The sequence below is a fragment of the Eleutherodactylus coqui genome, chromosome 2, assembly GCF_035609145.1.
Source record: "Eleutherodactylus coqui strain aEleCoq1 chromosome 2, aEleCoq1.hap1, whole genome shotgun sequence".
NCBI classification, from domain to species: Eukaryota; Metazoa; Chordata; class Amphibia; order Anura; family Eleutherodactylidae; genus Eleutherodactylus; species Eleutherodactylus coqui.
Window position 1 is genome coordinate 241,561,428 of NC_089838.1, and position 25,631 is coordinate 241,587,058.

Consider the following 25,631-nt stretch of genomic DNA (forward strand, 5'->3'; position numbering starts at 1 on the left):
GTCATTGCACTAAGTTTAAGAGAAAGTACGTTTACTCATCTACAGATGTGAAGAGATTGTATTTAGCTAACTGAATTTACTGTGCGTCTGCTGTATATAAAAAAGGTACAGTATATACAGTAGCATTCACAACATAAGATCTTGGGATGAGTGCTTTTTGAGTGCAAATTCTGCCCACTGAAGAAAATGATCATAACAAAAATTAAATAAATTTAATGTGCTCATTAAAGAAAAAGTCCTTTAAATGTCCAATTAGTTATGTTCCCTGCATACTGTTATGCCATCATTTACTGTATATGTTGCTTCTTACAATGTAGCGTCAGGAAAAGCACTACTGAATTAGTGTTTCCAGTAATGGTCCCTGTGCGGGGTCATCCTTCTCAGGGCAGTTACTCCACTTCATCATAAATAGGTTAGCGTTTGAGACTGGTTAGGGTGCAAATAGGTTTTATTAGAGTTAATAAAAGTTATGTGTTATTCATGACACAGCATGCCTTTCTGTGATTTAGGAATACACTGTGTTTGTGAATAGGCTACTTTTATCAAAAAGGGAATATGTCCCTGATAATTCTGTGAGACATCTGATAAAGTCTGGTATATAGCTTGTTTGTGTATCCATAAAAATGCAATTTATAGATAGTCTAGCCAAAATAGAGCAAGTAGTTACTGCAGTATACAGGTCTACTTGTCTCTGGGTAGCTAGAAATTAAAAACACAAATACAGTGTATGCTCTTCCTTACCTTTATTCTTGGCTAGAGATATTCAGAGGTGTGTCATGAGATAACCAGTTTTTCATAACATGATTTCCCGATACTCCATCACAAGAGGTCTATTCTACGTGAGTTTATTGTGGCCACCCAGTGTGTGTGTTGTGTATTGTAGCTTGTGAAGGACTTTGCTAGTGTTTTAGGATATTGTACCGAACTAACTCAATGAGAAACTGCAGTCTAAACACATCATAGATCTTGTAAGAGACACATCTGTAGGTAAATCAATATTAAAAACCCCTGTCTGATCATCATTCTAATATGCAAAATAGATAAATGCACTGAAATATGTATCAATATAAGCAAAGTATTAAAAAAAAACCACAAAAATTAACCTCTGTGCTTTTTAGAAGGTTCCAAAATATATCAGCACCACCTACAACCAAACCTACTATGCAACTGAACTATTCAAAGTGGATATTCATTTCCAGATAGAACAATAAAGGTTGTAAATGGAAAAAATAAGTGCATTTTGCTTCGTAACACTAATCTGCAGCACATAAAAGGAAACAGCGCACTTGCTACAGTCTCACACAATTCAATGGGGTTCACAATAGCACAGGTAGTATTTAGATTTCAGACGGGGATACCATCTACGATCGATGTGTTCTCTTGTTTCGGTCCATTTAGCATTAGGAGATCCTAATCCTAAATCATACTAGTAAATAAAATGTCTTACATTAAAGCCATTGTGTATGTGGATCTGACACAATGAAACAGGATGGTAACCTCCTCTTAAAGGAGGACTGAAGCAAGGAAAAACACTATATACTGAATAGGAGGGTTTTGTAGATTCTAGGAGAAAAGAGCCACGGCCTGCGTTGCAAACCGAGAAAAGTCTGTGTTAAGGTGACACCTTCTCTCCATCGTCCTAACATGACTTCAACCTGAATATTAAGGACATTTTGAAACCTCATGTGACATCGCAAAAAATACAATTGTACTGCAAACCTACAAATCTGCCCTTCATAATGGTAGCAATGTTCCTGACTTAGTGTACAGCAGATTTACAGAAAGGAATGTTCGAAAGTAATGCATGTTCATTTACAGAAGGTCAAATATGTGCCAGAGTGAGTGTAACCCAAAAAATACAAGACACTCAGATTTACAGGGTATGGCATTAGGGTGGTTTCACCCCTGTATAGGGAGCAGGAAAAATGAAACCCCAAGGCCGAATGGTTCCGTCCTTAAACACAGCCAAACAGCGCTGAATGGACCCCATTGACTATAATGGGGTCCGTTCAGTTTCCGCGCAGCTGTCTGGCTTTTAGATGGATCAACAGTGGAACCTCCAGATGTGAAACGGACCTTATATTGTTACTTTTTACCGGATAATGGGGAGTATTGAAATACACTAAATGGAAGTCTAACAGGGTTGTGAGCGTACATCTAGATATGCAACCCCATGATATTCAGTTCCGCAGGAAACAAATGGAAGCATGCGGTGTCTGGGAGTGGGCGGCAAAGCAGTTCTCCAAGCATTTTCTCCTTTGTAACAGAGACTGCTATGAAGATAAAAGCATCTTTTCAATGAGTTGCCATTTGCAGCTTCCAGGTGCAGGTTATTAAAGTGTTTGTCTAGACTCGACGTGCGCAATAGAAATTCTCAAACAATACAGAAATCAAAATGTAATTAAGACATCCGTATCCCTCGTCTCTAATTAATGCAAAAAGGGTTATTGCTTCAGAAAGAGAAACCAAATAATATCCTTGCAGCTATGACAGGATCACATCCGCAAGAAAATGTTGCTCCTCTATCTGTGAGCAATAACCCTTTCCAACTGGCTAAGACTCTGTTCATACCTCTGTTTTACTGCTCCGTTCTGGAACAGAAGAACGAAAATAAACCGATGGCCAGATCCTGGAAATGCTGGATGGAACTCTGACTAGCATAAGTTCTGTTCAGGGGTTCAACTGTTTTGTTGGTATTTATGACGGAATGAGCTAAAGGAAATCTGAATGGAGTCTAATATGGTCCAAGCGACTTTTAATTAATGCAAGATAAACTAAAACTAAACTGCGCGGAAATGGCCACTGCCCTTATTTGTTTAAAGAGGCCCGCCCGGTCTCCAAGTAGCCTGAGAAGTATCCACCTACAAATCCGCAATGCATCCGGATTTGTAGGTGGATAGATTGCGGATCAAACACTTCCATAGAGATCAGTGGAGCCCGTACATGCTACAATTTATTTTGTGTGCACGTAGCTGCGGAAGCTCGTGTTTTCCTATGGGCGGCTTTAATGGTGGATCATCCGCGTAGGTGCAGGCGGCCTTAGTCTGGTTTTCTAAAAAAGGTTCTGAATACAAAGTTAACTTAACAGCACACGGTAGTAAAGCTTTTTAGTACTGGATGCATCAATTGAATACAAAATGTATCTATCACGCATTTTAGGAGCAAGCATAAAATGTATCAGCAATATATTACTGACAGCAAGGAGAAAAAAAAGGAAACATTAAAGCCATCACTGAACTGGAAGTTAACCAGAACACATCTGTATGTTGTTTTAGCAGTCATATTTCGGACTCTGACAGATCAACCGATCAATTGCCACATAAATACGACAGCAATAAGTATTTACTGCCTGTGTAACATGGTTGCAATCGCCGACACCTACACACGCAAGAGGATCAGGCACAGTAGAGTTTCAAGAGCAAAATTAATAGATAGAGGTAGGTTTCAAAATCAAGATAGAGGCGGCTTCTATCCTTGTAAGCTTTGAAATGCACTGACATTGTATCAATATACAACCCATCTAAATTAGCAGTGATATACCATCTGCAAGTCATCAGCATTATTACAGGGCACGTAATGGTCATTGTGACATACAGCAGAATTTGATACATGCAAACCTTCCCCCCTTTCCAGGGCCGAGAGATTAAATACACAGAACTGGGATACAGAGTGCACCTGGTTTAGAATACACGTACCGTCCTTGTAAGTCAGGCTGGCAGCGGCACTGATTTTTTTGCGATAGCTGCGTGCGTAGTCCTGTAGATTTGGAGCGCTGGAGGAGCCTCCCAGCACTGTGGTGCTGAACAGACCAGTGCACTGTGATCCTGGAAAGGTTGGGATTGGGGATTAGTATTCACACAGATCTAGGACATGCCATTAAATATCAAATCACCCCTGTTAATGCCAGTCATCTTCCCAGATGTAGTAGAGTTGATCTTTATCTGAAAATATTGAAACACCATTGTAATGCCATGATTTAGTGCAAGTTCCTTGGTGAGACAGACACAGCAAACCGAATCAAATCCCAAGATCACACGATACACAAGTAGATTTATGAAACATATGGGCAAAAAAAATTAAAAAAGAACCGATGCAAATAAATATTCAATTCCAATAAGACACTGCAACAAGACAAAAAATAAAAAACAAAAACTCAACTTTCAAAAGAAACATTTTGAATAGCACTCACAGTATTTTCCACAATCTCCTCATGTGTTACATGAAAGTAGACCGTGAATTGGACTCACGTTAATTTACATTATGAAATGCTTAAGAGAAAACTTCAGTATATCTCACATTCAATTCTGAAAATAATCAACTTTAACCTTTTCCAATCCAATTTGTATTCTGGTTTTACTAGGGGGCTTACTCTTTTTCTGCCGTTATACAACGGCGCTATCTGCTGGCTAAATCCAGTACTGCATAAGGTGACACACGTTGGATAGGCTCTGACAGCAGAGAGGCTGGCAATATACAGTAAGAGAACCTTGACGGACGTCTTCCAACTTCGGAGCTGTACAGCCTTAAATCATAATGTCTTCAGACGTCAGATAGTGGATTGGAAAAGGTTAATAAAGGCAATACTAATTTTATCTCCGACGTTTCATATGTATCAAAGTAATTGGAGCACATGCAATTGTTAGGGGGAGATCATGGCTGTTTACGTACCGAAGTGACATTTATCGTTTATCTAAAAACTTCACTTGACGTGTTTGTAGGTGGTTTCCGGTACTGCAGGTCATCTATACTCAAGGGAATGTGTTTTGCTCTTTGTGCTGGTGAGTCTGGGAAGATCATTTTCCAAGCTTGCCCCAAATATTTAAAGGGGTTGTCTGAGACTTTGGGCAATTTTTCTATTGTTGACCTATCCTCAGGACAGGCCATCTACAAGTGATCGGTGGTGGGCTGCCACTTGGGATCCCTGTTGATTGGCTACTTCCCAGCATCTCTGTCAGCCCAGACAGCGCAGGAAGCAGATCACGCTGTCCATACTGCAGTGGCCTAGGCTGGTAGTGCACTAAATTCAATGGGAGTTGCGCCTGGAAAACCAACCCAGACAGCTGCACTACAGACAAAGCAATCTGCTTCCTGCGCTGCCCATACTGACTATGGTGCCAGGTATCAGATAGTCGACAGGGATCCTGAGCACCAGACTCCTGCTGACCATTTATTGATGACCTATCCTAAGATAAGGTCATCAATAGAAAGAATTCCCAAAGTACCAGACAACACCTTTAAATGATAACTTAAACTCTGCAACATCTGCATCACAGTTCAGATCATGCAGTACCCATCTTAATTTTAGGTGGATGTTTTTTCATTCACAACAAGCAGATCATGAGATCAGTATGGTGAACATATATGACATCTACTGACTCTAAATAGTGAAAATGGAAATTTCAGGGTTTCTGTACTTAAAGGGGTTTTCCGATAATTAAAAATTGTATGCAAATATTTTAACTACAGTACAATTTATCATTTACCCATCAGCACTACCTTACACCATGTAATACAGGCAGCTGTAAGTAGGGGCAATGTTTGTACGAGTAGGGGGAAGAGGAATCCTGAGAACTTTAGTTCTTTACATTGGCAATCCCACCCACAGAGAAGGCATGAAGACAAAAGTAGTAGCACAGAGCTGGGCAAGATAAGGAAAATGAAGAATAACTACTTTGCAGCTGTGATGGTATCCTCTGGTGAGCATTTAAACAGGAACTTTTTCATTAGCTTAGAAAATCCTCTTTAATGATTAATAACCTAACCCTAACATATACTATCAATATGTGATGACTGCAGGGATCCCCAGCGATGCCTTCAGTTATACCAGGAGAAGTACCAACCTTGTCCATCAAATGTGTCTGGTAATGCCATTAAGGCTTCATTCACATCTGCACTAGAGGCTCCAATCCAGAGCAAAAAAAGCACAGCTTGCCATGCTATTTTATCTAAACGATGGTATCAGAAGCCTGATGGACCCCATTTTAAGGAGGTCTGTTGGACACCATTCATGTCTATTACGTGACAAGCCCATCCCTATTCTATTATTCTATCTACAGATGTGAACAAAGCCTAAACCCCATTCTAGGCCTGCTTCACATCTGCGTCAGCGGTTCAGTTAGGAGCCTGTATCGCAAATTTTATTGACAATTCTAAAAAAAAATAGCACAGCATGCAGCACTGTTTTTCAAGGAAAACACCAGGCAACATAATGGAAACCCAAAGGATCCCACTATGGTCAACCAGGTACATTGGACGCCATTGGTGTCTTGAATACGATAGATCTGTCCCACTGTCATTTTTCATTGTTCTGCTCCTATAATAGTGCAGAACAACAAGAAGTTGGACAGCAGGTACGATGCTGATGCGAATATAGACTAAGTATATGGGTTGAGCTACAACTGGAGTTGCAATACTACATAATGCATATTGATAGTGAAAGGGTTGTGGAATAAGTTGGCGCTATACAAATAAAGATTATTATTAAAATAGTGAAAGCTGAAAGGGCTGTGCCACTTGACTGATTAATGGCTGCTGCCCCTTCATTTTGGGTGCCATCAGTCAGATCTGCGCCAATTAAATAACGATGGCATAATCAAGCATTATAAGTACAGAACCCCTTTAAGTAAAGCGGCATGCACAACACATAGGAACAATAAAGAAAGGAAATATGAATCCAATGACCATAAACCAAGCCCCAAAAAGTGAAATTAAAAAGCGCTTATTAGCATCTTACAGAGGTGAAGAAAAAGAAAGAACACCAGCAGAATGACGCAAAACAAGGGCGCTATGACAAGAAAAGGATATTAGGTATGAACAGTGTGAAATGAATAAAATCCACAAGAAAAAAAATGATCTATGGTATTTTTAATATGAAATGTGTTGAGAGGTTGTAAAAAACAGAATTTATGCGAAACAAAGACCAATGTAACATTCTGTACAATAGAATTAGTGCACCATTAGGACTCATTGCTTGACCATGAGGTCTGACACAGGACACATTCAGACGGCTAACGCTGCCATGCTAAAAACACATGCAAAGAAACCAGAAACATAAAATGGTCTTTATATAAATGTATCTGCATAAAATTATATAAAACGATAAAACGATGCAATAGACAGAGCAGCTCCCATTCCAGAAATCAATAAAGCCGCAGACATAATACAGACAGACATCATGAGAGGCCATTAGGAATATTAATGAAATAGGTAAATGGAACTATAAATTAACAGTCCTCTACTGTCAAATTAAATGGCAAATTCAGATGTTACCAGAATGTACTATAGACCAGGCAAGCCCAAACACTGAATAGAGAAGCTGGTATGTTAATTCCGCTACTGAAAGCGGCCACCATAAATGCAGGATTAGCAGCGAGCTTCCCTTTCATTCACTGGCAATAGTTCACTGCATGATTCTTCAGGTTTTGTAGTACTTTACATAAACTTTAGATTAAAGGTAGTTTGTAACAAGCCACAAGTAACAGTTCTGCTCTGTTTAGAACTACTACCCATAAAGAATAGCTGTTTGTGTAATTCCCTGATAATTCAGGAAAGTATGTCAAAAGTTGGAGATTTGTAGTAGCCATACTCTTTAATTCCTTTACGGCCTTTAGTTTTGTTTTAGAGTATTTATGTTTACTGCTTACCCTGAATATGATGGTGCCATAAAAACAAGTAGATTTTAATCTGATGGCTATAAAATGTGTTAGGCCTATGCTACAATTTTTGAATCTGGCTGTAGTTGTAGAAGTTGTGATATATTGTTTTCAGTGTATAAATATATCTATACACCAAGCAATGCTCCAGTGCTGTAAGTGCATTGCTAGACAGTTACATAAAAAGTTGGGCAAAAACAAAAAGTTTTAGTTTTAAGGGTAACACCAGCTATCTTGCCCCATAAATCCACTAAGCCTGTTAACTCCTATTAACATGTGTGTAGCCCAATAAGTATCTCAAAGACTAAACATTGTTGTACTACCTGATTTGAATAACCATTTTCAAGAACATAAAGTATATATTTCATGTCCTGTAAAAAAAATACAGACACATACACAACAATAAGATGCTAACAAACTAATTTTTGTATGAAACAATAGCACAAAGTCAATAGGTGTAACATATAAAACACGAAGTGCAAAAAAGCTAAATAAATTACTTACCGGGATGGTGATGTTGAACTAAACGGTTCATTCATGTATAGGTTATAATACATGTCTTATAGGAGACCCGAATTTGAAGGACCCTGCCTATAACGCTTACTGTTTTTCTAGTGATTTTTGATATAGTATATTGGAAAGATTTAATGCTAAATCTGATGGCAATGATAGAAATGTCAAATCGCTATAAAACTCGGCAAACCGTTTGTCGCGTCACTGCCAGCACACCTTTGCTATTGTGGGTTTTATCCTGGCTAGCTAGGGTTAATATTTTCGGTCCGCTCTAGTTAGGGTTAATTAATCCTGCAGCTGTTAGCTGAGGTAGTGTCTGGTGATTGACAGCTCTCTCAGCCAATCAGTTTCTGCTCACTCCCCATGTAACCCTGCTCTTCCTTGATGGAGTTGTCAGTTATATTTTAGTGTTCCTGATCTAATAAGCGTGCTCAGAGCTCCTGTCTGTTGTCTGGCTCTTGTGTTCTGTTTGTCCCCCATGCTTCTGTTTTCTCATCTTTTTATTGTTAGTTTCTGTATGTCCCTGGTTTACTGTACTCTGGTTCCCACTCTGACCTTGGACATGTCCTCGTGGAAGAAGTGGGGTCGTCCCTTTCGAGACGGGTGCTCTGCTGCAAGGTGGGTTCTGTTGGAGGGGTTCAGAGTTCCTTGCTCTGATCACTACCTCTTGTGTCTGACTGCTCCTGTGTCTAGCCACCTGTATAGCAAGCAAACACGTCAGTCCTGACTGCTCCGGTAACAAGTCATCTCAGGGTTTTGTTAGCAGTCCAGGATGAACGTAAAACAGTTATGTCTTAGGCAGATATATAAATTATTACAGTTATGCTCTGATTAGACACTGGGTCTTGCCAATTCAGGACATAAAACAGATTCCCTTAATGCCCTATAAAAGGCTTTCAAAGGCTACATTTCTGTAGCCTCTTGTGGAGAGATCGTTGACTGCTATACATGCCTCCACTACGTACTAAAAGACATTTTGCGGAGTTAATAGACTTTAAGAGGGGGCGCATCATTGGAATGAGAAAAGCAGGATGGTTTTGAATAATTGTTTGCCATTTAGGCTGTTCTGACCAAGCTGTTAGGTGGTGTTGATAGCAGTGGTTATATGAGGGCACAAACACATAGTGAACAAGCTTTGGACGGCCCAGACAGACCAGCAGTAGACAGGATAGTTTGATCCCCTGCCAAGCACAAGCAGATCTAAGAGTTTTGTTGTCTACCATCCAGACATAGGTGGTACCTTCATTACAGAATCCCAACTCTGTCCAGACCATTTCCAGGTGCTTAGCAGAAGGAAATTTGGAGTCACAGCACCCATTACATGTCCTGCCATTAACACCCCAATACAGTCGCCTTCAATTGCAGTAATCCAGAACAAGAAACTTGGACCGCTACGTATTGGAACCGTAACGTCTTAAGCGATGATTCCATGTTACGTTTGAGTATGGATGCCTCGTGGTGAGCGTTTCAATCCTGCCTTTGTTGTGGAGTGACACACTGCCCCAACTGATGGCATGATGATCTAGGGAGCCACTGAATACAACAGTCAGTCAGCCCTAGTAGTAGAGTTCAAAGATTCTCCCTTACACGGACAGGAAGTAAAACATTTTGTGCTTCTCCCGGACTTCAAACAAGTGCTTCACACAAAAAAAATGAAAATCGACACTAGTGTTACACGAAATTTAGGATTCTGGGCTTTGATATAATACCAGGCACTTAGCTCTAACCTTAATAGTCTAACTGCGGCAAATGTTTAAAGTCATGGCATATTACATACTGTATGTTCTTGGCCGTTAAAGTGTTAAAAAAGGTTTTCCAAGACGATAAAAAAATGTTGAAAATTTAGAAAAAAAATACTCACCAGATCATTTATCCGCCAGTTCAGCACCGCTGCTCCAGTGCTCCCTGTCCATCTTTGTTCTCACGGCGTGCAGTAATGATATGCCCAACTGCCTATGTACCCACTGTAGCCAGTCACTGGTCTTACTGGTCACGCGGAGAGTCTAACAAATCATCACTGCAGCGACAGGAAACAAAGGCCGGCTCTGGTACCATAGCAGTGATGCTGGAAAGGCCGATGAAGGATTTGGTGAATAAGGTTTATTCTCTTATTTAATAACATTCCTTCCCTTTAACTAAATCTTTGGGGGTGTCACAGAATACCCCTCTAATACTACTAAAGATGCTGCAAAAAATATTTATGAGAATATGTAAAGTAGTAGGCACACTATCCACACGTTTTTTGGTAATATTTGTATTTTTAGAGTTCTTTTTCCTTTTCCTCTAATAAAAGAACAAGGACAGACTAAGTAATCCAACATACCTAAACCACTCTGCTTCATGTCCGACGGCTGCCTGGCATAAGAAGTGAACAGTCGGTATCCACCAGATTTAGAGGAGGTCTCTGAAAGCACCTGTGGGGTGGAGAGGATGACAGTGAAGAGGTTAAACCAGAAGCCTTCACCTCTCAGATACAACAGCATTGTCAGGAACATGGACACCACAAGAGAAAACAAGCGATTTAACACCACAGCAAATGTGTTCGGAAGTTCACATTAGGAAAAGGAAAACAGAGGTCCATATAATAAGCCATGGCATTAGGGATGAGAGGAATGAGCAGGCATTAGGAGAGACTAACCACAGCAGCAGGACTGATCTGAGGCTAAGGCGGTGAAGTCTGGAGTCTTGGTTTTCAGAGAGAAACCCTTCATCTTAGTGCACCTCACATATAGGAATATAATAAAGTGGTTTACATCAATATGTATATTGCATTTGTTTTAATGGAGTTGTCCAGGATTAGAAAAAAGGATCTGAGCGGCAGGGTGGTTCAGTGGTTAGCACTGAGGTTTCCTCCGACACTCCAAAAACATACTGAGAGATTGTAGCCCCTTGTCAGTAATAATTTGTATACAATGCCGTAGAATATGCATGCGACATATAACGTGAGTAAAATAAATAAATCTCCTGCTTCCATCAGACACTGCGGCCATGGGATGTGTATGGTACAATTATATTTTATTTGGATGGTTGGAAGTTTCAATATCAAAACAGCACACGGTACACATGTGGTCACATTTCGCCATCCCTGCCCCCCATCCCCCATCTGATTGTCTGTCAAATTCTCGAAGTCTCCTATGTATATTGCAGTCCCCTCCATGCAGGACAGCCTCCTGTCTGATTTTTATCATTGTTTCATGTATACAAGGAACCTGAACCTGAACATAAGAGCAGTTTGTCATTCTATGGATGAACATATTTGCATCAGATGAAGCAATGAACCTCACATTGAAAGCGTCCACCTGCTAAGTAGGGAAACAAGCTGCTTTCTTATTCCTTTAGTACACAGCAGCAAGTGGGGGTATTTTTTGTCACATATAATTTTAATTCTGCAAGCTTGCAGGTTATATCTGTGGGAGTATAGCCTTTATCTCAATAAATGAATAAATAATTCAATGGCGGCAGATAAAATCATCTTCAGAAAAAATAATCTTCACTTGTAAGGCAAACCTGTCAATTAAAAAAAAATGCAAAAAAATCCTCTACAATGCCAGTTCTTTGATGACAATCTTGTTCACTCCATGTCACTTCTGCAGTCACATCTTAAGCTTGAGGGTGAGGAGAGAGGGAGACATTTCTTAAGAATTAGGAAATGGAGAACAATTCTAGAGAAATCTAAACTGGTAGGTCAATCCTTAAAAGCGTAGACAACTTGCTATAGGCTAAAAGGTGTGCTCAGCTCTGACCATAAATAAACAAGGATTGCTTAGCTATGCCTTTAAAATGTGCCCCAAAAAAAAAAATCGATTTGGACATGACAGCTGGACCAGGTTGGTGCAGATTTCTTGCCTGCACATGCATGTGGTTAATGGTTTATTCTATCACATAGAGATGCTGTAATGTACAGCAATATACAATACATGTAGCTTTATCCCGTTGTTAGGAGATGAGCAGAATATGGCCTATGGCCACAAAAGAACAATAGTCTTTCAGGCTGTGGTAGTTCTAACAATGCCCAGTCAGTATAAAGGGCCCTAATGTGTGTCAAAAAAAATCATTCCTCATATTATGAAACCACTGCTGGACTTAATCATTGATACAAAACTAAAATGGATCTAAGTTTCTCGTTTTTGGTCCTATAATCTGCATAATGCTGTAGAAATCAAGAATCTTCAGCCCAGGCCAATGTTCTACTAATCTTCAATTATTCAGTTTTGAGAGCCTCTGCCACATTAAGCTTCAATGTCTTCTTTTAAGCTGACAGGTGCCATACCTTTTGGGGACTTCTGCTTCCTTCATTTTAGAGTCAAGGCTTCATGTGCTGTGTGTTCAGAAATACCCTTCCCCAAAACCACTGTAGTAATGTCTGGTTATTGTTGCCTTCCTGTTAGTTTGAACTATTAAGTTTCTTAACTTTAAACTCTAAAGATGGCTGTGTGTGAAAATCCCAGGAACTCAGGAGTCTGCTACTCGAACTATGTCTTTGTATTCCAGGATCAGTAAGAGATCATATCATGAAGTGACCTTCATAGTTTTTATCCATAGGTAATATAAGTGGCCTTACAGGATTCTTATTAAAGCAGCATTGTTGGCAAGCGCAGTTTGCACTTTATTAAAGCACTTCTCAAAACACAGCTTTCTTAATTAAATCTGTATCAGAATTATTAGAAGATTAAACTGTAAAATACCAATAAACTGCCATCACTAAGTTGGAAAAGATTAAATAATACAATATCTACAATACTAATCACCGCAAAAGTAGCGTAAATAGAAATTACTTTAAAGAAACCTTTGATGTATTAGTCATCTAGCAAAAGTAACAAAACAGCTAATAGATCACAGAATAGAACTCTTTAAAATGTAGGTTCAGTAATGAATGGGTGTGTCTAAAAGGGTGTGTACTAGAGATGAGCAAACGTACTCCGTTCGGGGGTTTTTGGACTCGAGCACCGCTTTTTCCGAGTAACTGACTTCTCTGACGAAAAGATTCGGGGGGCGTTGGGGGCGGGGGGTGGCAGTGGAGAATGGGGGAGCTCTCCCCCTCCACGCCCTCTGCAACCCCTGGCGCCCCCCCGAATCTTTTCGTCCGAGAAGTCAGTTACTCGGAAAAAGCGGTGCTCGAGTCCAAAAACACCCGAACCGAGTACGTTCGCTCATCTCTAGTGTGTACACATTTGCAATTATTGCTCTGATGCATCTTAAAACTGCAAATACTTTTAACTGAAAAATCCCCTGCTGCTTTCTATCTATAGATACTATGGAGGTTTAAGTGTTTCTATGGTTACAGTCTACAAAGACGCCCTGTGTAGTCTGATCCTGTAATCCTACTCCCTTCCATTTGTCTTCTACTCCTTCCTAATCTCCTAAATGTATATTGACAATTAGAAGACAGATGGAGATATGATTGCAAAATCAGACAACAAAGAGTTTGCTTGTAGTCTTGGAGTGCATTGGTAGACAGAAAATGATAAGAGATTTTTAATTAAAGTTACGTCATCGGTTGCAAAGTATTGTACGGTCAACAACACAAAAGTCATTCTATTGTGATAAACTGTTTCATGTTGTGGACTTAAAAAAATGGTGTCACAATACACATGTAGAAAATAGGTAGCGGTGACAGCATAGAAGGTGCAAATAAAACATTTCTTTATTCCTCCATAGTTTACATAATTTAGCATGTAAACGATGGAGGAATAAAGGAACGTTTTATTTGCACCTTCTATGCGGTCACTGCTACCTATTTTCTGTGGATGAAGTGGACCCTGGGATTGGATCCTCTGGTGACTAGGCGTCATAAATCTGTCCTACCATATTATGGTGAGGAAGCTGTGCTGCTAGCAAACTTCTATTTATTGACAATACACATATGTGACCAATACCAAAATCAAAGTCAAAACCGAGAGCAGCCCACATCTAGACTAACGTGTGCAGTTCTGGCGACCCTCACCTACAGAAGGGCATTGATAAAATAGAATAGTCCAAAGATGGGCTACAAAAATAGTAGAAGGTCTCAAGCTAAAAAACGTATCAGGAAGGACTAAAGGTACTTAAGTTGTATAGCCTGGAGAAAAGAAGAGAAAAGGGGATGTGGGAGACAAAATTGAAATGTTTATAGAATGTTAAAATGTATAATGTTTTTATATGGAAACTAACCACTACAACCAGGGGGGCAAAATCTGAGATTAGTTGGAAGAGTAAATAGATCAGAAGCAAAATCAGAAAATTTTTGATTGAAAGAGTAGTAAATTCTTGGAACAAATGTCCAGCAGATCTGCTTGGAAAATCAGCAGTAAGTGAATGCAAGCATGCCTGGAATAAGGATACGAGTAGATCTATCCTAAGAAAGAAATAATATAAGAGCAGACTACATGGTATTTTCTGGCATCAATCGTCCAGGTTTACTACGTAGTGTTTTTAAAGGGGAAAATGATTAACTGGCTTGAAGATTTTTGGACATAATACCATTAAATATTCTTCCAGAGCAGGTTTTTGTTGGAAGACTAAGAATTGTATAGAAGCTCCTCTATTAGAAGATACCAAAAACCCTAATAAAGCACAACTCTTGTCCTAGTCCAGCACTCCATTTGACCCACTGCAATGTGCTACTCTGAAAGTATTACATTGGAGTAGAAGAAGTGTGTTCACATCTGGATAAAAGGCGGATTCTTTTTTTTTTAATGCCTCAACTAAACTGGCATTTAATTTCGTTCCTCAGCATCACAAATTGGATACCATCAGCATTGTGAATCAACATATCCAAATAGTTGCATTATGACCCATCAATATCACATGAGTGGAGGTCCTGCTCCACGCTCTGCCACCCATCAACTGCTTGCAGGAGCTGTAGTACATTAACATCCTTGCACTGTATAGCATCGTACTGCAGGCTTAGTCACATGCATTATGGGATTACATCTGTGTATTTTTAATCTTTCTACAGGTGCTATTAAACTTTACTTACTAGAACCTGCACAGAAAAACTACAGCTTAGTAGGTATCCATATGCACTAAGAAATTCAGATCTCTCTCTTTAGAACGTCCTGTTTCCCAAAGCCCAAACAATACAAAGGTCCCCTCTTGGCCAGGTTTCCTTGTGCAACTGAAGTCAACAGTATTGAAATGAGTTATTGCAATTCCGAGGGCATCTCCATCTCCACAGCAATGTGTGGCTAGCTCACAGAACCTTTATATCTTCTCCAACTACATGACAAACGTGGTTAAGGAGTTCTTTTTCGTTTAGCCAAGAACTGTTTATACATTATATTCAATAGAACTGTGTACCAGCAAACAGATGACTGCTATCTAGAACATAATAAAATGTTACTTATTGCTTTATTGACCTGGTCACTTAAAAGTGGAGTAAAACACTGATCTGTTTACTTGCTGTTATTTGAAGCTATATGTATAGGAACGAGAGGCATCAAAAAGACGCCACAATAACTGTCAACTGACTGCAAACACCTAAATACCTGAAGGCAAACAGATCAATACAGAATATGCAAGAAATTCTATGTAATGCTGAAAGACCTATAGACTAATATGGAGCAAAGAAGTCTCTACATGTAGCACGGGTTCAGATCTTGCGCCACTTTCAGTGTGTTCCTTACGGCAGGGCATTATGAAGCGGATCATACAAAAAAGCAGTTAAGTTCAGGTCGCTGAGAAGCAGCAATTACTGACTGCAATGTTCAGTTTTTTTTGGCAGGCTACTATCATTTTTAGCCAATTATGTTGAGCCTACTAGAGATATTGCGGATATGAACAGCTCTTTGGTTACAATGCAATGTGCGGTAGCAATGAAATGTTATTTGCAAAGTTTTAAAATGTTAATATTTTCAACTAATACTTCAATTCAAGCTCATTGAATGTATGTTAGTGCAAAGGACCCAACATGCTATATAGCCATTAACCCTTTCCAATCCACTGTCTGACCTCTGAAGACATTATGATTTAAGGCTGTACAGCTCTTATGTTGGAAGACGGCTGTCAGGGTTCTCTTACTGTATATTGCCAGCCTCTCTGCTGTCGGAGCCTATCTAACGTGTCACCTCATGCAGTACTGGCTTTAGCCAGCATATAGCGCCATTGTATAACAGCAGAAAAAGAGTAAGCCCCCTAGGAAAACCAGGATACAAATTGGATTGGAAAGGGTTAATCTCCAGCTTTATACTGCAGGTCATTTATCATCATGTAACTTTATGTGTACAGAGCTTCAAAGTATAGAACCAGTTCTAACTACATTGAGTTTACACCTGAAATACTCAATTGAACCAAGCAAAAGGAGAGAATCCAGCAGCTGAGAGAAAAGTGGGAAATTCAGGAATACAGGTAGCAGGAATTAGGTGGCGGATGAACTCAAATGTAAAAACAAAAAAAAGAACACCTGTCGCCATGATGCCAGGTTAGTGATGGACATGGCTCTGGACTGTAGAGTGATGGAACATGGGGAATGATGGGGTTCTCCTGATCTTCTCCTCCGGCGCCCTTTTTGGGACATGAACTCCAAATTCCCTGTGTTTTTGGTATTCATCACCTGAAATCAAATTCGTGAATAGGAAGGTTTCAGCCCAATTACAGCTGAATGAAGAAATACTAAGGTTAAGTTTCCCCACTACCGTAGGGTTACAACATCAGATCCATCACATTCAGATAATTCAATAGCTAATGGTTGTCATAAAGAACACAATACAGACATTTCTGTACCAGCAGAGAAATACTCTTCACAAATAAGGCAAGAAGTTATGCCAGAATACACATGATGTCAAAGCACTTAAATATTGCTTCTAGAAAGAAATAATAACAGTCTCAGAAAGGGTTTGGGCATACAAAAGCGTTACACTATGCTTTCTATCAACAGAGGAAAGGCAATTCTACCTGTTCTGATTTTTTGTGAAGCGCAACTCCCAAACCATGCAATGTTAGAGACAGTAAACAAAGAACACCGAGGGATAGAGCTATAATTTATGCTTTCCCCCTCAAGGACCTACATCTCCGATGAAGCCGAATTGATCTGCTAAATCAACTCACACAAGTTTTCTCATAATAAAATGGGTTAGAGAGATTAATAATCCAAGGATAGGACTGGGGGGCATTATAGCTTCTATAGGGAATGAGAGACAAGCTGACAAAACATTTATGAAGCACAATAAAAAAAGAGAAAAAAAGAATATTAATATTATTCCACTTCAAATTAATGTTTTATCCAATACACTCTGGATATAAGTGTAGTACGCACGGGCTCTCCAACCGGTAGGGTTACTACAGATGTATTATTAATTGCTTTGATGCACGAATCCTATTTGTGCTGCATAATAATTACTTACTCTGCACACAAAAAATTCACATTTTAGTCATATAAGCAAAAGAATATTCAGGAAAGGGATTCTTGTTAAGACATACGATCGATAAACCTCCTCTTGAAGATTACTGATGTGTCACACTGTAGAGGCAAATCAATAAATACTGAATAATCAGATGCCGACAAGAACAATGCTCTTATCCCCTGCAAATACTATCTTGAATATGTACGAATTTAAGTATGCATGTGTAATATTATGATAGATACATGGATAGATCTGTGTATACAGTTTGTAACAGGGAGAACAGAGACAATGGGAAAACAAAGAGGTACAATGAACACAATGATCCGGCTTACGATACCAGCATTTAGCAAAATAACGCATACAACACTGCATTTTAGTAGGATGGTTGAGTTTGTTTTTTCCATTCACCTTAAGCACAAGATGAAATAAGGATAAAGAAGATGGATGAGAACAGATACGGAATTACGTTATTAGTAGACAGCCAGGTTAACCTCTGAAAAAGCAAATGGAGAAATAAAATGCGGAAAACATACATAATACAACTGAGTGCAATTGTATTACTGAACTGAGAAATTAGTAATATGATGTACATGTTCTATTTACATTTCCATACCCTATAATATAGAAAGTTGTGCCAACATCATGTCCAGAACTGCACTATAAACGAGATAAAGTTCATATTGTGCTAATAGCTTGTTAGCCATTTGTACATTGGCCATTTCCAACATTCCAAGGTGCAATGGCTACCTGGCTCATGGGATTTGTCCAGCCTTGACTTAAAAAAAAAAGTGCCCTTGGTATACTAACATAATGTAAAAGCTAATCAAACAGGGTATATAGGTATAAGATTAAAAAAAACTCTTGAATTTTGTAAAAATGTCTGAAATGTTCCATCACACGAGTATCTCTCTCTTAGAATACAGATCTCTAAGAGGAAGCTCGACTAAAATTGCTGAGCAAACAGAAATCAACCAATACTATATATATTTAGGTATCCTCCTAGGTGTCCACACACCTTCTAGATGCTCTCCTCAAGAAGAGTTAATACCCCTTCTGACCCACGTACAGGCCTCTCACTAGCCAAGCCAGAAACCTACTGCACACTGATGAGGGGCACAAATCCAGAAACAGTTGTCTGTGTATGGATTCTGGCGAGGTTTTCGATTCCCAATCATTGCTTTAAAGACTAGTTTAAAGGGTCTGACATTGATTTGAAGGAATGCTGCCATCTAAAAGGTGGCGCTGCAGAGGTATTGTTCCATCTCCCTTTTTTGCATATATTTCCCAGAGGAGCATGAAAGGCCTTATAAGTCCCCTCACTCACCTCCTAGGTGTCTCCACACATCTTCTAGGTGCTCTCCTTAAGGAGAGTCAATACCCCTGCCGACCCACATCACAGGCCTCTCACTAGCCAAGCCAGAAATCTACTGCACACTCTTGAGGGGCAAACACCCAGAAACAGCTGTCTGTGTATGGTTTTCTGGCTTGGTTTTCAATTCAATTATTGTTTTAAAGACTTGTTTAAAGGGTCAGACATTAATTTTCAGGAATGCTGCCATCCAATAGGTGGCGCTGCAAAGGTATTGTGCCATTTTCCTCATTTTCATATATTTAAAAAGACACATTAAAAAGAAGTTGGGCAAGTAAATAGTTTTTTGCAGCAGGTTCTAGAGCACAGCAGACACAAGGAGAGAGTCAATATAGACCAACTGATTCATGAATCACGAAATGGAAACGTCACCTTTACCAACTTCATGACCGTCACTCCACAGTCCGGTAAAGTGCAGATGTAATGTACATCTGATAACAAGGTCATGAGTACAAAGGCATGTCATTATCAGTGGTCGTCTCTCAGGATGAAGAAAAGCATGCAAGGGCATTTCAAAGGTGAAAAACAAAACTTGTGTTTATGACTAGTGAGAAAGCTGTGTAGAAGAGTGCAGAACCTTGACGGAGTGCGAGTTAGTGATCAGCAGCATTTACCGCTTCATGACGGGAGCTTTCCATTTTACATAAAAATGAAATAGAGAAGTAGGGTTATACCATGTCTGCACCAGACGCATATAACTCAGTGACATCAGTGTATCATTTTTATGTACCGGACATAAAAAAAACGTTTCTACAAACGGCTGTATGTGAGTGCAAGACATAAAAAGGATACAATTTATTTACTCCTAATGAAGTAATACAACCGCCTATATGTGTGTCTGTTACTAGGGCATTCACTTTTATGGGCTGGTCAGTCTTACAGTAAATATTGTCAAGGAAGAAAGTATTCATCATAGGGATTGCTCTATTAAAGAGGTTGTCAAGTTTAGAAGACCCATTTTTATATATCCCATCATGGAGATGGGAGTTAATACAGGATGGGGGGTTCATTACCAGGATTCTAATTTCTAGAAGAGAAGTTCCAAAGAAGGTGTCTCACTCCAGAGGACCTGTCATGTCCTATATTATACAGACAACCCACTGACTTGAATGGCCATTCTGTAAACCTTCATTTCTCCTATGGTGGTGTTGTAACAAAACCGAACACTTATGGTCAAGTTTGCCCACTGGGAGTACCAGCAGAGGGACACTATGTATTAAGCTTATTGTCAAGGGACCCATCCAACAAGTAGGGACTGTCCAAAGCGAAGCATCGACTATGCTCACTGGGCTGTGTCCAAATCTCTCGTGGATATTAAGGAAGAGTGTTTATACACATGCAGCCATTTTTGCACCAGAAATGGGAGGCTGGGCTTCCTTTCATGAAAAAACACTTTAAACCCCTTAGGACATGGCCTATTTTGGGTGCAACAATTTTTGGTGGATTTTAATCTCTATTTTTCAAAAGCCACAACAGTTTTATTTTTCCATTAAACGTCTGTATAAAGTCTTTTTTACGTCGCAAACTAGTTTTTTTTTGCTGCCATTTTTTGGGGCACATAAGACTATATTGTAAAACTTATTAATTTTTTTATGATAGCAGGGAGAGAAAACACATCAATTCTGCAATTGTTTTGTGGGGTTTTTACAGCGTTAATCATGCAGTATAAATGACAATACATTTTTTCTGTGAGTCGATACGATTAAAACGATACCAAAATTCTTATATTTTTTTAGGTTTTTCCACTTTTCGCAATAAAAACCCTTTTTTTGGAAATTATTTTTTTCTAAATCGCTGAATTCAAAGTCCTATAACTTTTTTATTTTTCCATGGACGGAGCTCTGTGAGGGCTTGTTTTTTGTGAGACGAGCTATAGTTTTCATTGGTACCATTGTGGGATACATACAGCTTTTTTGATCACTGTCATTGCGTTTTTTGGGAGGCAAAATGGAAAAAAAATAAGCATTCTGCTTCAGTTTTCAATTTTTTTTGCGCGCCGTTACAGATATGATGATACCAAATATCTGGGATTTCAATTTTTTTTAAAAACTTTTTTATGCTAATAGGGGGAAAAAAGAAAAACCACAAAAAAAGGTTTTGTTTTTTTTAATACACTTTTTATATGTCCATTTAAGTGACTTGTACAATAGCACCTATGATCGCTATGATTAGGCATTGCAGGACTTCTGTCCTGCAATGGGTAATTGCTTGTATTAGTGATCACAGGCAATAGCAATGCAGGACGCCTGTAGCTGGAGTCCTGTTGCCATTGCAACCAGTCGAGTCCAATGACATTACAGAGGGAGCACGCTGCCTCTGTGAACCCTTTATATGCCGTGATCTACATAGATCGCGGCAGGGAAGGAATAAACAGTGAGGCTCGCTGTCCCAATGCATCCTAGCTGTTGCAGAGGGAGGCCGGCTCTTGGTGACAGCCGCCTCCCACTGCCGGATAGCATGAGATCTCTTATGATCTTGCGCTATCTCCAGGGCGTTCCTGTACGTCCTGTTGCACCAAGTACCCATCTGCCAGGACATACAGTTATGCCCTGTGGCGGAAAGGGGTTAATATCTGCCGCTAAGACTATGTTCAAAGTCTTAAGTGTTCTGCCTCCCACGTAATAACGGGAAAAACTGTTAAATTGAGAACAGTCTTAAAATCTTATTAAACCAGAAATAAGGGCACAGGCTCGAACAAGAAACGAGAACACAGCAATTCAACCAATCACTGATAAAAATCGTAAATTCCCATATGAAAAGAATCCCAACAATCCAGTTTGCTCTTAATTGGCTATAAAAGGGCAATAAGGATAACATTATGTACCAGACATGTCTGGAGGACAAATGGAACCAAAGAAGTGTCATAACTGCATCTTGTGCAGTCCTTTTTCATGTGAAATGAAATGCTCAGGGTGTGCAGAATAAGGTCAGTACAACTGCCTTGGCGACTGTCCATATGTGCTTAAGTACACACATCAATATATAATTTTTTTTTCCAGTTCTGCGAAAATAATTGTGCACATTAGACCAGAGCAAAACTGCTGTTATTATTTACTAGGCCTAAAATGATCTTATCCCATAAGGAATATTGTGTTCCTTTTCAATAACAATAGAACAGGACAGCACATCAATCCATACTGGCCGTTCCAAGTACAAAAACTAGCTGCCCTCTCGTAAAAAAGATCTGCTAACAAGTCCAACAAGGTTAGGCACAGTAAAAATACATTGTGTCAAATTCCCATTTGATTGATTTGCATCATTTCTCATGTAAGTTTGGATATTTAAAAAAGTCTATAATAAAGCAAAAAACATTATCGACTTAATGTACATTATAGAGAAACATACTTCAGAAGGTACGAGCAACAAGTTTCATAGTACAAATGCACAAAAGTATCCGATAGTCTCTTTTGCTTACCTCCATTGAGCCAGTTTTCCTCGCTCTGGTAAGGGGAGATTTTCTGTGAATGCTGATTGGTTCTGATGGCAGTGGTGACATCAGGATGGCTCTGTCCACCTCATCTGTACCTTTAACCTTGCATAAGTCTTCCAGACTCCCTTGATCTGTCTTTTTGTCTTCATTCTAGGATAAAGAAAAACTCACAGGTTGAATGAAGGCACAGCTTCACCAAATTGAAAAAAGTGGCTTAGAAGCTCGGCAAGAGTCATAAATGACTTAAAGTGAGAGCAAATGCCAAAGGCATAAATACCTATACCAAGTTCCCTTAAATATAACTTTTATGAGATATCAATTTAAATTCATTTGCTAAAAGGTTAAAAATTTAGACTGAGGCTGCCTGAAACAAATAGGCACTCATTAGGTATATCACCCGTATGAGAGTACAGATTTGCTCTATTTCCCAGGGACATGAGTGGAAGAAAATGCTTGTAATATATGATCACCATCAAAGGCAAAAGGGTCATATATAAGAAAAAGGGGAAAATGCATCAGACTGCCCTATTAACCAAAGTGGAAGGCTCCAACTCCCTCCTCAATATCAAGGGAATCCTAAAACAAGCACTCATGGCAAAGAGCAAAATGCAGCCATACTGTGCTAAAACGTACTGCGCCCTCCAACATGTTTTGCCAGATCCCTGGCCTCCTCAGGAGATATAGTTGATCCTGAAGGAGGAAAAAAAAAACAAAAACATCCTGATAGAAAATTGAAGTTTGGTAAAAGGAAAATACCTTGAGAGTAACTGACTCCAAACGTTGAATACCGTAATTGGAGAATATATCTGCCAAGGCAATCTACAGCAGCATGATAAAGCAGCTATAAAACCTCTACAACAGCGCCTGATTGCAGACCATAATTTAACTGATGCAGTCCATATTTTTAGTATCTAATTAAAATGCAGAAGATAAATACATTAATAGTGAGAGTATGCTACTTAGGTCTTTGAAAGCATATGAAGAAACGGTGATGAAGGGTAGATTAATACTGCAGAGAACTGGAAAATATGATTATGCTGCGTTTCAGCACGACAGAATTTAGCAACGATTTGTTCTAAATCTCCTCTCTTCAAACCAGGTCTTACTTCTGCTGACGCTGGTCGGAATCCAAACCCCAGGGGAGCCCTTTCATCTTCCTCACAGCCCTTGACCCCTGGACTGAAATGAAGCTCAACATGAAATCTTTCTTCTGAAGATGCATCCTAGAATCCGATATATACAGGAAATAATTAGGGTACATTCAGTGAAGTCTATGCAGAATTTAAACCCAGAGAAAAAGAACATGCATAGGAAACTGTATCAATATGTCACTATGCAGAAAAAAAAGGTAAAACACACACACACACACACATAATAAATATATATATAATTTTTTAATAAGAGGGTAGGGAGTCATTTCAAGACTACGACTACTTTACTTTGATTACATCTTGTTTAATGAAGTTTTTAATTCAAGGGGACATGGGCGAATAGAATATAAAGGAGGCGTGGTTGGCACCAAAATGGCTTACACATGTGGACTATTTGTATGCTTGTCAATTGCTCAATGTGGCCAAACTGTTGCCTATTATGATATAAATAAAAGCTTTGAAGTTTTGATGCCTTGGACAACATTTATCTTTTTTATGAGTCGGAAAGGGTATTGTCTCTTCTTGAGGAGAGCACCTAGGAGGTGAGTGAAAGATTTATAAGGCCATGCATGCTCCTCTGGGTAGTATGCAAATAAGGAAGGTGGAATGATGCAGGCACATTGTCCTTTCTACATTGTACAATCATAATATATACATAATTGAGAGAAGGAAAATTAGAGAGAAAGATAACTGTAACACAACTAATACAGATTGGACAAATGAGGTTTAGCCAAGGACCTAAATTAGGGCCTTTAGTCCTTCTCCCGAAGGATCGATCTAAAGGATTTCAACATGCCTGATCCTTTGTTTCCATGGAAGATAAAGCACTGCCAATTTGGTCCGGCAGCAGGATATCCTCCTTTCGCACTGTAATCGTCATAAACATGTTTAGGGTAGACTTGGGGAAATAGGTGTCACTAGAACATGGTTTCATCTGACAATTATTTCACTTAGATAAATATTCCCTAGCACACACCACCCTTTATAAAAGCAAGATAAGGTTTTCTGGCACTAAACTACTTAAATCATCTGCTCAGGATAGGTCACGGCAGGGATTAAAAGAATGCCTGTAATCTAATAATATACTGCAATACTGGACTATTACAGTACATTGCACATGCGATCAGAGAATCGCTGTTTCAAGTCCCCTACAGGGACGAAGGGGTGTAAAAAAAAAAAAAAAAAAAAAGGCAAAAAAAGTTACGAAAGTTGCTTTTACTATAACGTAAAAAATATTAAAAGTAAATAGTTGTCACATCAAAAAGACAAAAATTGTTATAACCACATCTGCAAAAGTCCAATTTATTAAAACATCACATTATTTATCGTGCAGGTAAATGTCATCAGTAAGCAAAAAACAACAAAACCGCAAGGCTAGAATTGTGCGGTGTTTTTTTGGTCACCTCGATAAGAAAATAAAAATTATAGGGGCCAGAAGTTCACAACATTTTTTTTAAAGTAGTACCAATGTTAAAAAAAAAAAAACTACATAAAAATTTGGTATTACCCTAAAAACACAACTGCCTCTAAAATAGCTAAATAGCTCCCCCCCCCCCCCCCCCCCATTTCGCCCCACTTAGAAATTTTTGCACAAGCTTTCCAGTACACTATGTGGCACATTAAATGGTACCAGTGAAAAAAAAAACTTGCTCCTCAAAGAAAAAAAGCCCTCATGATGTAGCCATATCACTGGAAAAATAGAGTTATGATTTTTCCTGAGTAGGAATAGAAAATGAAAAATGTGGTTAATCAAACGTACCTTGTTGTTGTCTTCATACAGCATAATCACAATCTGCGTCATATAGTTTAACTCTGAGACAGCACTTAAATAGTCCATTGCTCTTTTCCACTGTTGATCTGTAGAATCCTAATAAAAGACAGTAATTTGGCTCAAGTAAAACCAATTACGTATTGTATTTCAATAGACTTTACATATTATGATCTGTCACCTTCAGCAATAAGAATACATAAGGATGCTACTGGGGAGATATTGTAGAATGCTGGGAAATATATGCCATTATGTAAAAAATTACTGCTGTGCCATAGAGGTCTCCCAATCTCTACAGGTCCATGAGCCCTTTCAACATGCATGACTAGTTTAGGATTGGTCTGTCAAATACCCATAAATGTAGGTGGTGCTGCTATCCAAAAGGTAACACAATGCAATCATTGGCTCTTAAATAGGATAAGGTCATG

General features: G+C 39.1%; 1 protein-coding gene across 13 annotated transcripts in view; it reads right to left on the reverse strand.

Moving 5' to 3' along the window:
* The window catches only part of PPIP5K1 (diphosphoinositol pentakisphosphate kinase 1), a 156,778-nt gene that overhangs the window by 38,674 nt on the left and 92,473 nt on the right, over positions 1-25,631 (reverse strand). For 5 of the 13 annotated variants that reach the window (XM_066592712.1, XM_066592710.1, XM_066592711.1 and 2 more), the window contains 6 exons: positions 25,195-25,302; positions 23,391-23,507; positions 22,270-22,434; positions 16,546-16,695; positions 10,489-10,579; positions 3,696-3,824 (listed from right to left, as the gene is read on the reverse strand). In XM_066592712.1, coding sequence (XP_066448809.1) covers positions 3,696-3,824; positions 10,489-10,579; positions 16,546-16,695; positions 22,270-22,434; positions 23,391-23,507; positions 25,195-25,302 — 760 coding nt within the window. The remainder of the gene's footprint in view (positions 1-3,695; positions 3,825-10,488; positions 10,580-16,545; positions 16,696-22,269; positions 22,435-23,390; positions 23,508-25,194; positions 25,303-25,631) is intronic. The other 8 variants (XM_066592718.1, XM_066592715.1, XM_066592717.1 and 5 more) reach the window with 3 other exon arrangements.